This window comes from Arachis hypogaea, chromosome 4 (assembly GCF_003086295.3).
Source record: "Arachis hypogaea cultivar Tifrunner chromosome 4, arahy.Tifrunner.gnm2.J5K5, whole genome shotgun sequence".
NCBI lineage: Eukaryota > Viridiplantae > Streptophyta > Magnoliopsida > Fabales > Fabaceae > Arachis > Arachis hypogaea.
Genome location: NC_092039.1, coordinates 28,330,661 through 28,345,049, shown reverse-complemented (window position 1 = coordinate 28,345,049; position 14,389 = coordinate 28,330,661). Strand labels below are relative to the sequence as shown.

General features: G+C 24.2%; 1 protein-coding gene across 1 annotated transcript; it reads right to left on the bottom strand.

Annotated features, from left to right (window-relative positions):
• Positions 1 to 475: 475 nt before the first annotated feature.
• On the bottom strand, positions 476 to 3,723 carry LOC112796576 (uncharacterized). The gene is made up of 3 exons (XM_025839102.3): positions 3,097 to 3,723; positions 2,070 to 2,323; positions 476 to 1,450 (listed from the first exon to the last, which is right to left on the bottom strand). The coding sequence occupies exons 2-3, from the start codon at positions 2,319 to 2,321 to the stop codon at positions 830 to 832; spliced, it is 873 nt and encodes a 290-aa protein (XP_025694887.1). The 5' UTR covers positions 2,322 to 2,323; positions 3,097 to 3,723; the 3' UTR covers positions 476 to 829.
• Between the last annotated feature and the right edge of the window lie 10,666 nt (positions 3,724 to 14,389).

The window sequence follows — 14,389 nt, the reverse complement described above, 5'->3', positions numbered from 1 at the left end:
GACTCATCACCTAAAAGATGCCCAAAGATCACTATAGTGCTTGGAGTTGTATCTGGGAGACTACAATGGTTAAATTGAGATATCAAAGACCCCAATGGATAATGACTTGAATCTTAAAAACTATTATGGAAATTTATTCTATACAAAATATTTAATTATATATTTTACCACAATAAAAGTAATTGTTTTCTTATTGATTACTTAATTGATAAAAAAATATATTTATGAAATGAATCGTTTCCATATTGAAATTAAAGTCTTATATTTTTTATTTTATTTTTAATTTAATTCTTGTTTTCATTGTATCTATTATAAAACCTTGAAACTGAAAATAAATCAGAACCAAGACTATCTTTTATATATATAGATAATATTCATACAACAAAAATAAGAAATGAAAATGGGATGATATTTTGATGTGATACAGTTATAGTAAGAATGGACATTCCTTGTATGAATAAAATTCACAGCAAGCTCCCAACAATACTTATAGATTGATTAAGCCTTCACATAACAACATTTATATTTCAAAGTAACATGTTAGACAAGAAATGAAATTAAAGTAAAGTAATTATAATTTAAGATGCACTGCATACTAATTAACTCTACCTATTTACATAAAGGCCACTCAGAAGTTGGTGTATGATGATGAGTCTATCCATAATTATTGGGATAAATTAAACAAAAAAAAAAAAGAAAACTAATCTAGGAATGAACACATGAACCATATAAATTCAGTGGTCCATGTTCTTCAGTATAGAGAGGGAAAAAAAAAGAGGATACAACAATGAAACAAGTTTAGTTAAAAATTAAAGGCCTATTCAATTAATTAATTAAGCTTTAAACCTTGAGAAAGCCAATGAGGCCCTTTTCTTTCTCTTTCTTGATCATATGTGACACTTGAGCTGCTCATTGGTGTTGTAGGGTCACTGCAATCTCTATCTGATTGGAAAGACACAGATGAATTCATAAGCTCCTTAATTTTCCCATAATTGTTTCTTGATGAGTCTGAGAATCCTAATGGAACCATGCAATGTCCCTTCTTCTTGTTCTTACTATTATTATTATTATTATCAGTATCATAATTATTCTTGTTAATATGATGGCTTCCTCCAATGCTTAATGTCAAATCCACTTCCATTTCTTCATCATCATTGTTTCTTGTTCCTGCCCCAGCTGCAGCCTCAGCTTCGTCGGCGGTGGCGAAAACGGCTACTTCCTCAGCAAGAGGCCTTTCAAGATCAAAACCCTTTTGCTTTCTCATTGTATCACCAGAAGCAGAACAGCTTCCACTCCTTTCCTTTGAGCATAGATCCTCTCTCAAAGATTGAACATTATTGTGGAATGAACTTTGTTGAAAGTTTTTCCAAAGTTTCTTTTGTCTGATTTCATTTTTGAGTTCATCCATCATCATCTTTTGCACACTGTACACCCTGTGAAGTTCCCTTACCTATATATACAGATTCCAATTATTTATAATGAATTCTCTATTGGGATTTGGTAAGAGAATTCAACAACATTGGCAATAATGAATTCACATGGGGTGGCTGCTAGGAAATTCTAAACAAATTATTAATAAAATTAGAATGATTAAACTATGATCATGGATACAGATGCCAGCATTACTTAAGTTATCATTACACCAATGCTGATGATGTCACAATAATTGGTATAGAAACATTATAAGTTTATGTTCGGTAAGTATTTCAAAACAGAAAATACCGAGATAGATAAAATTGAAAAAAAAAAATCAAATGTTTCTGTATTTCTATCCTAAGATAGTTATCAATATAGAAATATTATAAGATTATATTCAGTAAATATCTCAAGACAAAAAATACTGAGACAAAAAAAAAATTCACATGTTTCTGTATTTCTGTCTTCAAAATAGTTACCAAAATGGAAACTATGGTTGCACATTTGAAGCAATCATAGTACATACAGTGGATTAATTCCTAAAAATAAATGAAAAGTCTCTTTTGGAAATTGAAATCCTCTCATTCAATCATTTATGGTCATGAATCTACAACCAAAGAAGTTAAAAAATGTAATTAAGATGATCATGGTACCTGGTTTTTGAAGATGTCTTCATGCATCTGCATTGTCCTTTTGATGGATTCAATGTTGCTCCTGTCAGGAATCATATCCATGGAATCTTGTAATTTGTTGTCTCCAATTTTGTTGAAGTGTTTGTTGTTGTTATTAGTCAGTGATTTGTTCTGAAAATGCTCCCACACATCCCCACCAGCATCATTAGTGAAATTCTTGCTGTCTACTGAGGTTGCTAGAAGATTTATGGAATACTCAATTTTAGTTCCCATTCCTGAAAAAAAAAATGTACACATATAATTATATATATACTAAAAAATCAAAATTAAAATTTCTAACTAAGAAATGAAACATGTCATGTCTTAATCTGGAATTAATGTCAATCAATAGGTTTTTTTTTTAATTTGATAATTCAAGTGGTGGCCACAAATGTTTGAGAGTTTGATTTAATATCTAGATACCAAATATTGATGGAAGCTGAAAATTCAGATCTTAAGAAAGTTTTGACCCCAACAAATAGGTAATAAAGTCATATCATAATTCAATTGAATTTCAAGTGAAGAAAGAAAGTCAAAAAACTCTTAAAGAACAAAGATATATAGGATATAGGAAAATCCCAAAGAAACTAGACATAATTTAAGCCTCATAATATCATATAAGTTAATAACATGCAATAAGATTTTGTTGGTGCCTTTTTTGGTGCATAGATTCAAGCCATATATAGTAATAGTACTAATTTGTTGGCTAAGTTAAAGAATTTGTCAAAACAGGGGAACCTGTACTAACAAAAAAAAAAGTATAAGAGAGGGGACAGAGAGAATTTGCATTGAAAGGCTCAAAAGTGGAACCAAAACATTAGAAGAAGAAAGAATCATGAAATATGGAACATTAGGTGTGTAGCCATTTTATGTGGATCTATGAAAACAAAAGAAAAGAAAGAGAAAAATAGCTACTAGGCTTTTTTATCCTATTCAAGAAAATTGATAACAAAAATGTTAATGCAAATTAAAAGATCATGATATGTTGGAGTAATTGATTAACTATTACCTGTGATATTAAGAAGTAGCAAGATTGAAGCTTCCTCTGATGAAGTTTATTGAACATCTTTTTCCCTCTTCATGGTAGCATTTTTGCACAATAATCTCATGATTCTCTTTTTTTTTTTTGTTTCCTCTTCCTTAAATCATTGTTAAAACACAAGAAGGAGGGATGAATCCAAGAAGAGTAGAGTGCATAAAATGTTTGGAGAAAGAAAAGCTGAAAGACAAGACAGAGAGAGAGCAGCAAATGAAATCTCTTTGTTTGGCAGAGTTAGTTCAACCCTTTCTTTCAACTTAGAAACAAGAAACCAAAACATATAGAGCTCTAATTTCTTTTTGTTTTTTAAGAAAAAAAAATGAAACTAATGATATTTGGATTTGGGGGGTTAATAATTCAGCTTTGACAGGCTGTGATGGAAGGATGCAAAAGAAAAGCTGGAGCACCAATGTGTCTGCATATGTGTGAGTGCTTCTTTGATGTTTTGAGAGAGAGAGAGAGAGAGAGAGAGATTGTTCACATTATTATATTATGTATGAATATTGTGTATTGTAACATCTAGTCTATTTGGTTTATTTATTTTGGTTATTAATCAATAATTAACAATTAAATATAAAATAATATTAACATAGACTTAGATTAAATACTACATAATTTAGTCTTTAAATAGTTTTAAATTCAAGTTTTGGAGATAAGAAAAATATATGTGAAGTTTAACGGAATTTATCTAATAAAAAGGTAATATATCTTTTTTGCGAATATATTTTGATGGGTGGATATGAAAAATTTTATCATTATTTTTATTTTTATTTTTAAAAATAAAATCGTAAAATCTAACGTGTTAAAGTAAGTAAGGGAATTGACTTGTTATAATATATGTAGTAAATGAGAAAATTATATTTTTTAAATAAAATTAATCAAATTTCTAATAATAAAATTTAGATATTATTAAAAAATAAAATTAATGCAAATACCTATTTAAGAATGTATAAGGTATGAAAATATTATAGAATTTGTTTAATTGTGTTGAAGTGGGGACCAGAAAGTTGCATAATAAAAACAAGAGACAGTCCTAAAACATGAGCCAATGTAGGGCAATGAAGAAGATATTCCAGACAAATTCTTTGCAGGTACTTGTAATCAAGATATGCATAAAATGAAATGAACCAACAATCAAACTTATTAGTGCTCATTTCCTATAGAGATAGCTATGCCTTGCAACTTGCAATTTTCATCAATTTATGATTTCAACCTCTTATTTATCTTCTCTCTCCTAAATATTTATATTTATATTTTTAGTTTCAATTTTTTATTGCTTAGAGATGGATTATATTATTATTCTTTCCGTACATGAAGGAACATTATCTAGGTCATCATCTTGTGACTTATATATATATGTCTTGATAAGATTTTTTTTTTTCACTATTATGAGGGTACCAATCTCAGGTGTTATGATTGGATTCCCTATGATGAATTATTTTGCATTTGGGAGCAGTAAAACTAAAATTCCATGTGCTTAGGGATTTGAGGTTGATAGTGACTGCTTCCATACTCATTCAATGGAGGGGCCATGACCAATCACCATGCACATTCATTGTTATCTCTTTTAGAGGATCTAGGTTGGATTATGCATTTTATATGCTTCTTCTCTCACTATTTGAAAAAATAAAAATAATAATAAAAGTTCATTGTTACAATATCTAAACTTTGGTGTTTAATTTGTTAAAAGAATTTAAAAATTAATATTTAATTTTAAAAATATAAAAATATTTAATATTTATCTTATAAAATAAGTTTGATAATTTCAGTATCAAAATAAAAAAGAAAAATAAACAAAAGTACACATAAATTTTTACACAGTAAATAGATATATATTTTAATTTTTTAATGAGTTATTTATACTGACCAATATTAAACACCATTGTCATTTCTATTTTTTTGTCGTCTGAGTAACTTTTTCAATGATAATAACTGCAGGTGACTCTGTACATTGCGTGACGTGATTGTTTTGATGATAATGCATTGAAAACTAAATGGTAAATGATTGAATTTGTTAAATTTAAATAAAATAATTTTATAAATTATTTAGAGTCTTCATTATTTTTCTTCCTTCTCTAAAAAAGAGATGTGAATCAAGGGATGTAACTCGAAAATAGCTGATAGGACTATGTTTAAAGTAAATTTTGGAGAAAGAAAGAAGAGAATGAAAATCCTAAAACACTTGTAAATCTTTTTATTATTATTAAAATTTAACAAATTTAATAATTTATCATTTAGTTTTTACTGTATTATCAAAAAAGTTAAATCACATCATGTACAGAAATCACTTGACAGACACTATTGACAAAAAATTATTCAGACGACAAAAAATAGAAATAACAATAAAATTTGATATTAACGTGTATAAATGATTTATTAAAAAATTAAAATATACATCTATATATTTTTGTCTATTTTTTTAAATATCAAAGAGTGGGCCAAAATAAAATATTTGAAATGACTATAACTTTTTAACAGGAAATTTTTTTCCGTTTACTTGGTATGAAAGGATATGTCTTATATTTATTATAGAAGAAATGAATGAAAGAGTTGACCTAAGTGGAGAGACACATTGCCATTTAAGATTTTTGGTTGGATTGTTTATGTGAACTTTAATTTAACCTAAGGGGGTGTTCCTATAGTATTCTCTCATAAAATTTTGAGTATCGTTATCATTACTTATTTGTGTCTCAAAATTAATCATATATTCTACTACTAAATTATAAACTTTTGAAATACTTTTAAACTTTTTTAAACTTTGTGAAATCACAACTATTAAATATATAAAAGGTATATATAAAGTATATTATCACTCATATACTTCTATTTATTAACTTAAACTTTTGAGATAATAAATTATATAATATTAGAAATTTTATGATAAAAATGTCTATAATTTAATTATTGTTAATTTAAAAAAATAAAAAAATTAATAAGACAAATAAAAAATTATACAAAAATTTATGCAAACAACTAAAAAAATCAAATTTTTGAGATAAATAATTTTATAATAATATCGGCATTTTAATAAAAAAATCTTTATAAAATACCAAAAGAAATCCCTTAATTTAAAAGGATAAATCTAATTATACTCCTAGGAAATTTGATTAATTATTCTCCTACATTTTTTTTTTTAAATTATAAACGCATAAAAGCAATGCTTTGCAGGGGAACTCATCATGCTTTTGAATTATTTCCCTCTAAGGAATGAGGCCAAAAATAATGCCTTTATTGAAAATGGAAAACGCTTGCATAACTTTTTTTCCTGTGTAGGGTAGGGAAAGAAACTAGTATATGATATATGTATGGAAAAATAAAATAAAATAAAATAAAAACAAAACATGGCTTCACTGACTTTTCTCGCTTCTCACTTTAGAGTCTAAATAATAAACTCTCTTTCTGACATCAAAAATTTATTATTTATTACTAATTTTACAACTAAAATATATCACATATTATTCTTTTTAGTTTTATGATTAAAATTAAATTTTTTTTCCTAAAATTAAAATTTTTTTCCCTTTTTCTCAATTTCTTTTTTAATTTTTTTCATTTCTCATTTCACTTTATCTCTCTTATATATCATTATCAATAATTAATTATAAATTTAACAATCAAATATATAACATAACATTCTCTAATTACAACTAAAATTAAATTAAAATTAGAATTAAAATATTAAAATTAAAATATAATTATATTATTATATTACTGATTTAATAACCAAAATATATCACATGACACTCTCATTAAAATTGAAAGGAAATATTTTTTTCCAAGATTAATAAACTCCTTTTCTCTATATCTCTCTATCCTTCCCACTTTATATATAACTTATAATTAATATTTTATATTACTAATTTAACAAATCAAAATGTGTCATAAAATATTATTTTATTACAATTAAAATAAAATATTTTCTTCTAAAATTAACAAATTCTATCTCTCCTTCTTTTTCTTTATCTTTTTCTCTCATTTTTTGTCTCTCTTTATCTTTTTATTCTACAAAACAAAATTAATAGAATGAAATAATTTAAATAATTTTATAAAATTATAAAAATATTAAATTTTATAATTAAAAATAATCCTAAAATATTATTCACATAAAAAATATTATTATATATATTATTTTAGTTTTTTTATTTAGTTTTAATTTTTATGACTTATTTTTTTAATTTATATTTTCACTTATTTTTTTAATATTATATATATATAATTTGTAAAAAATACTGATGTTGTGATTAACAATTCGAATCAAGATTTAATTATTTTAAAAAATTAATTTTTGAGTCAATTTTATAATTATTAATATAAATCTGTTTATTCTAATATTTAATTATATATAGAAAAAATATTATATTTAAATAACAAACATTAAAATTAATTATTTTTATTTGTATAACAAATTTAATATTTAATTAAATACAAAAGTATATACATTAAATTTTTTAAAATTTTAGATAATGAATATTAACATTAATTATTAATAAAAAATTAAATTTTTTACATAAAAATAATAACTAAAAAATTTATTATTTAATTTTTTTATGTACGAAGATCTTATTTTTCTTAGTCAATGAAACTTTTGTCTTTATAAAATTTTTGTAAAAATAATTTAATTATTCTATAAATTTTTTTATTATAATCTATAATCTATAATATTAAAATAAAATCGATATAATTTTAAAAGATTTATATTTTCATAATATTATTACGAACACAAACACTAATAACAAATAATTGTTGATGTTGCCAAAAAATTATACCTTAATTATTAGATTATTATTATTTGTTAATCAATACATACGTCTTATTAGATAGATTATCATAAGTGTGAATTATATAAAATTATTGTAGCTTTTATGAATGAGCTGTCAGTAATAATTGAAAGAAATCATAAAAGTAATAGAAACTTCTTACACCATTTATCATCATTCTCTCCAAAAGTTCTTTATGCATAAATAGAAATAACTATTGAAACTTGAGAATTAATTTAGAAATCCAAATTAAAGGGCCCTCCAAGATTCCAAAGCTCAGATTTTCCGGAAATGTCATAGCAATACATAGCCATTGGTCTGATCTGTTTCTGATTATTAAGCAATGAACTTAATTTTTCTATTTAAACAAATATTTCCTTTCATCATTCATACGCATGTGGACATGCCCCTCTGTCTTGTAATTTAGTTCCTATCCAAATCCTCTTACTGGTACTCTTTATTTATTAAAAATTATTATGTATATACAAAAATTAATTATAAAATTAATTATTATATATTTATATATAAATATATGTTATTTTTATATTTTTATTATATATTTTATATTTTAATATATATAAATAATTTTTTTTATATAAGTTTTATAAAAATATTTGATAATAAAAAAAATAATAAAAATAATCATAATTTATTTTATTTAATATTAAACAAATTTTAACTGTTTTTTTATCTCTCTAGTATTACTGCAAATTTTATATGACTATGTACATGCATGCTAAACAGTATTGTTTTCTCATATATAAATCTTAAACCAATTTGTAAGGAAAAAAAAGAACCTATAGTTGATTAGATATATTATTGTTTATTTTTTATATCTGGATCGGACTTTTTTATATTCCTCAATGATATAAGTTAATATATTTCAGAATCACATCAAAACTATTTTATGCAAGTATTTTCTCTATTATTATTATTATTATTATTATTATTATTATTATTATTATTATTATTATTATTATTATTATTATTTAGAAACATATTAATGAATGTCACTCTTGCTCTTAGTAAATTTAATAGAAATATATTAATTGACACTCAAATAAATATCTAATAATATTTTTATTTTTATTTTTACAGTTTCTAACTCGATGTACCAAGAGTTTATTATTGGTTATAAATTATTACACATATAAAATATGATTTAAACTTTTAACCCCATGAATAAGTTAATCACTCTATCGGCTAAAATTAATTTTTAAATAATATTTTATTTTACGATACCGAGTACACAAATAAATCTTATTATTAAGCCATGTTTATTTCATTCATTAACAATATTATAAAATTAGCTTACTTTATTGAAGAAATAAATTAACGCCTATCCCAAAAGGATTAGACATTTAACATTTTAATAAAATTTGCGATTTAATTGTCTAAAAAAGCAGGCAAGTGTAGGTTCGGTTGAAATGATATCATTTCAAAATGAATATATAAAGTACTGTAAATGATTCTTTGAACCTACTACTGTTCATTGATTTTTATAATACGTTTTGTCAAACCTTATTCGCCTATCCTTTCTTTTAGATTAATGAATAATATTATCATTGCATGAGATTATGTTAATTAATTAATTAATTGATGTAATCAAGAAGAGAAATATTAAATTGTTATGCTAAGGCTGGCCACGTGAACCATCCACATGGCAAATGTAACCTAACAATCAACAACACCTAAACACCAAAGAATTCAATCATGATCCCTTTAATTTGATGGAGATAACAACTCCTAAAAATATATATAAAAAATATCTTAAAGATGTCACAATCCATTATTATTTCTTGGACCTATGATAGTGATGATGTTATTACCCAAGTGACTATATTGTCTGTTTCTAGAAAAGTTGGGTAATATAAAAGAGGGGGATAAATAATAATTTAATCTCACTAGAAAATAAATTTTCTATCGGTTAATTAATATTACCAATTTCAATTAATTTTTTTATTTTTTTATTTTAATATTCACATTTTTCTCACTTTTAAAAATTAAATTTAAAATCAAAATTCTAAATTCTAAACTTTAAATTTTTCAAAAAATAATATTAACACTAAAACAATGATTAATATTGACTAATAAAATATATTAACTTTATATATTGTTTTCATAATAATCCATATGTACAAATTAAACATGATTGGAATCAGCATAGTTGATTTAATTGTCACTTTAATTTTTGCCAAAAATTAAATCACAGCTGGTGGAGTCACATATATAGAATTTGTCAAAATCAAAGCTGAGATTCATCCAGCTTGTTGACTGAACATAAATGGTTTCTTTGCTGTCATGAGTTGCTTTCACCATCACAGTAATAAAATCCAAGTTCTCTAAAAGATATCATCAACCTGCTTTTTTTAGGCATAAAAATTAAATATAATAAAAGTACATATGATAGAGAATTTTAACATATAGTTAGTTTAGCGGTATACGTAAACTCGTTAAGTGTATCTTTTTAGTGATGATTTTAAGTTTTAAAAATATATAAAAACTATATACACATAATAAAAACAAATTGTGGAGGATTTGATCAATTGAATTTAATGTCAAATGTTTTAAAATTCTAAATTAGTTGCCCCTTTCATCAAGCCTACGAGTATAGTAATTAAGGACATTGATTTATATATAAAAATTTAGAAAAAATATTTTTATTAAAATTTTATAAATTATGGTATCTTAAACATTAGCAAAGCTATTATTATTATAGTGTTAATTTGGTTAATAATTAAAAAAATTAAGTAATCAATATTTTTTCTTTATTTTTATTTTATATTTAACCTAACAATAATTAATTCTTTCAATTATTATACTAAAAGTTTTGCCTCGGAGCATTTCCAAATAATTTTATGAATTGGTATGGTTTGCTTCGTTTTATGGTGATGGCCAGATCCAACTACATGTTTGTGAAACATCAAACTTCATTATTGCTGAAGATCTATCCACTACTTTCAATGAAAGTTGAACCACCTGCTTGCTCCATCACCTAATTCATAAAATCCTAGATAATTGTATAAAATTCTTTATAATAACATCAGTATATCAAAATTAAATTCTATAACTATAATTTTAAAAAATATTTTTGTAATGAAAAAGAATTTAATATTTAGAATTTTAAAAAATACGTTGAAATAAATAAAAATGGAATAAAAATATTGATATGGAAGTTGTGGGGTAATATAATGTAGATCCCTAGCCTTTTTATAACATATTTAAAATGGTCCATAAGGGTAAATATAAGTACATATAATTATTTGTGTGTGGGGTATTAAGGACATGCAAAGGCACGCGTTGTAGCCTAAACAAGGCACAAGCCGTAACAAAGTAGACCCCCTCACTCACACCACCATCATCTTTATTTTAATTACTTTCATTTCTTTCTTTCTTTTTTTAATAATAAAAAGTTATATGCCAACTCACTTATGAAATGTTATTATCTCAATACAACGTCGTCTAATATGGGGTTCGCCTTGTAGGGTTTAGTTTTTCATTACATTCTTGGTTTTAATATATGTCTAACTTTACTCTTAACAAATATTTTGTCAATGGTTTAGCCCAACTCACCATAAGAAATTTTTTCATATTCTTCATAACAATAAAGAATCTTCTAAATTTTATTATAAAAAAAACATTGTAATTTGTGTTAGTGTTTACAGTAATAATTTATATATATTTAATTTTTTTTTCTGTTTTTAATTTTTAATTAGGTTTAATTATTCTATTAGTCTCTATAATTTTACTAAATTTTTAATTAATTTTTTTTATTTTTTTAATTAGATTTATATACTATTTTTAATTTTGTAATTAGGTCATTTTATGTCAAAAACGTTAAAATTGATAGAACATTTCTCTTAAAAAATATACCGTAAAAAATCTAATTAAAATTTTAATTATAAATACCTTCAATTTACAAATAAATATTCAATTAATTCTAATATTTTTTATACTATAAAGAATCTAATTACAAAATTAAAAATATTATAGAGATCAAATTAAAAAAATATAAAAATCTAATTAAAAATTTGGTGAATTATAAAAATTAAAAAAATAATTAAATTTTTTAAGTATTCTTTGACTAAATGAATTAAGAATTAAAAATTAAAAATCCTAAATACTTATTTAAGTACATAAGTAAACTAATTCTTTAACTAAATTAAATTGTTAATGTTCCTCTCTTTTAGTTACAATGTAATCTTATAATTTATTTAATTATTTAATCAATTTCTTATACTATTATTATACTAAACTTTTATCTTAAGTTATAATTTGTCTTATCCATATCTTACGATAATATTCCTGTTTGATGAAGTATAATTAAATCAAAATAAGGACGTACAATAGCAATCATTTATAATAAATTAGCAATTACTTAAAAATCAAACTTAAAACCTTTTTTAGTTAATACACAGTACTACATAACTTATTTACCCTAGAAAAAGAAAACTCGTCAATCCAAAGTCCAAAGTCTCTCTCTCTCTCTCTCCCTTTTGCATAATGTAATTGGCGTATGGTTCATTTCATTTGATTTCTTTAATTGGCATCACTATGCACTTGCTTCTTGTTAGTTACATGATTCATTATTGATTTGAGTTTTGGCCGTTTCTAGAAATTGATTAATATGGACCAATATATCATATTTGGATTTTAGAATAGTCCTTGCCCCCACCTCCCTCCCTCTCTCTCAATTATTATAACAATTTCTTATATAACAAAACCTTCTTTTAGCTAATCATAAAATCAAATCAAATCATACTCATATCAAAATCTCATACCCCATTTTATTGTATCAAAATTACCTAAAATTAAAGAATCATGTCGCTGCAATATTATCTATCAAAAGAAAAAAAAAACTTGTGAAAAACTATAAATTAGAGCTGTTGAATATATCAATATAGTGAATATTTTTATTTTTTATTTTTTTACACAAATAATCTTATCAGTATTTTATCAATATTTTTTAATTATGTTAGCGTACATAAAAAATTAATTATAAGTTAGTTACCGTAAATAAAAATATATATTTGATGTCTTATTAATTTTTTTATTATATTACTATAAATCAATTCTTTTATTAGTATATTATAAGTTTGACTATTCTAATTATAAATTATTTAATAATTAATTATTTAATTAACAAATATATGAATTAAGACTGCTTAATATTTTCATTTTTAAGATAATTTTAATGTTTCGCCCTAATTACTTGCAAATCTATCCCAATCTGAAGCATATTTGATGTTCATGAAGAAGTAGGGGTCACCCCTTGGTGGGCCCCACTGTATGAGAAAATTAACTTTTATGTATGATTGGTCCCAAAGAAAATATATTTAATTTGTTTTAAGATTTCAGAAAATGGGTGCCACATTAAGAGCCGTCATGATCCGTATAGATTCATAAGAAGGTCACACTCACCCACATGGATGCCTTGCTGATAAGGCATGTTACCAGAAAATTAAAATTAAAATAATAAAATTGTGACATGGTGGGTCACAAAATTATGGTAGTGACACTTGTCACACACCCAACCTTGCAAATTGTTCATAGGAGTACATTAGCTGTTACTCTTCTTATCATGTTGTTTCCAAGTTCCAACCGATGCAGAAGATCTAGTGTCTTCACTTTCTGATTTGACATGTTTTGGGATCAGTTTGTTAATTGGGTAAAGATTTTTTATTTTTATTTTTATTTTTTTCCTCCCTTTAATCATGTGGCTTCACTAATAATAATCCTCTTGTTGGCTGATTAAAGAAGCAATTGACTCTAGATATTGAGCTTTTTGATTAAGCATGCCAAGTATACTTTTTTTTTTTTGTTAAAAGAATTCCTCTTTCATTGATTGATCAATGGCCAACGCAGCACATTATTGCTACAGAAAAGAGGGACCCTTATGAACATCATGCCTAACTTTATATATATATATATATATATATATTATTTATATATTTAGGAAAATTATTTGAGTGATGTAGTTTGAATTTATATATTGGATTGACCCACTTTTTTATTATATATTATTGAATAAAGTTAATTCTCACTTAAAGCAAAACCACAATAATTAACAGTGGTCATAGATTTTGTTGTGATAAGATTAATTAGGTGAATGTCTATTTATTTATGATAAACGGTTAAATATTTTTAAAGAAAAATGTATTTAATAGGGTTTGAAAAAGAAAACCTTATACATGTATAAATAGGAGGTTAAGCTTCCGTTGATTATACACACAAAAATAATAAGACACTCTTCTCTCTCTCTTTTTAATTATATTTCTTTATTTTATTTGTTACCTTTTTCTTATTTATTTATTTAGTTATTTTATAACACGTTATCAGCACGAAACTCTAACAAAATTTTAGGAATACTCCAGACAATAAATTTTCATTATGTCGAAACTCTTTCATCTTGAATATAATACTTTTGATATATTTGGAAACAATTATTTATCATGGATACTAGATGCTAAAATCCATCTTGATTTAATGGATCTTGGAGATACCATTAA

Excerpts from the sequence above, each read along its gene's own strand:
- LOC112796576 (XM_025839102.3), bottom strand. The coding sequence starts at position 2,321 with ATGGGAACTAAAATTGAGTATTCCATAAATCTTCTAGCAACCTCAGTA. Across the intron at positions 1,451-2,069 it reads AAGACATCTTCAAAAACCAG|GTAAGGGAACTTCACAGGGT; the intron begins GTACCATGATCA and ends CTGTATATATAG.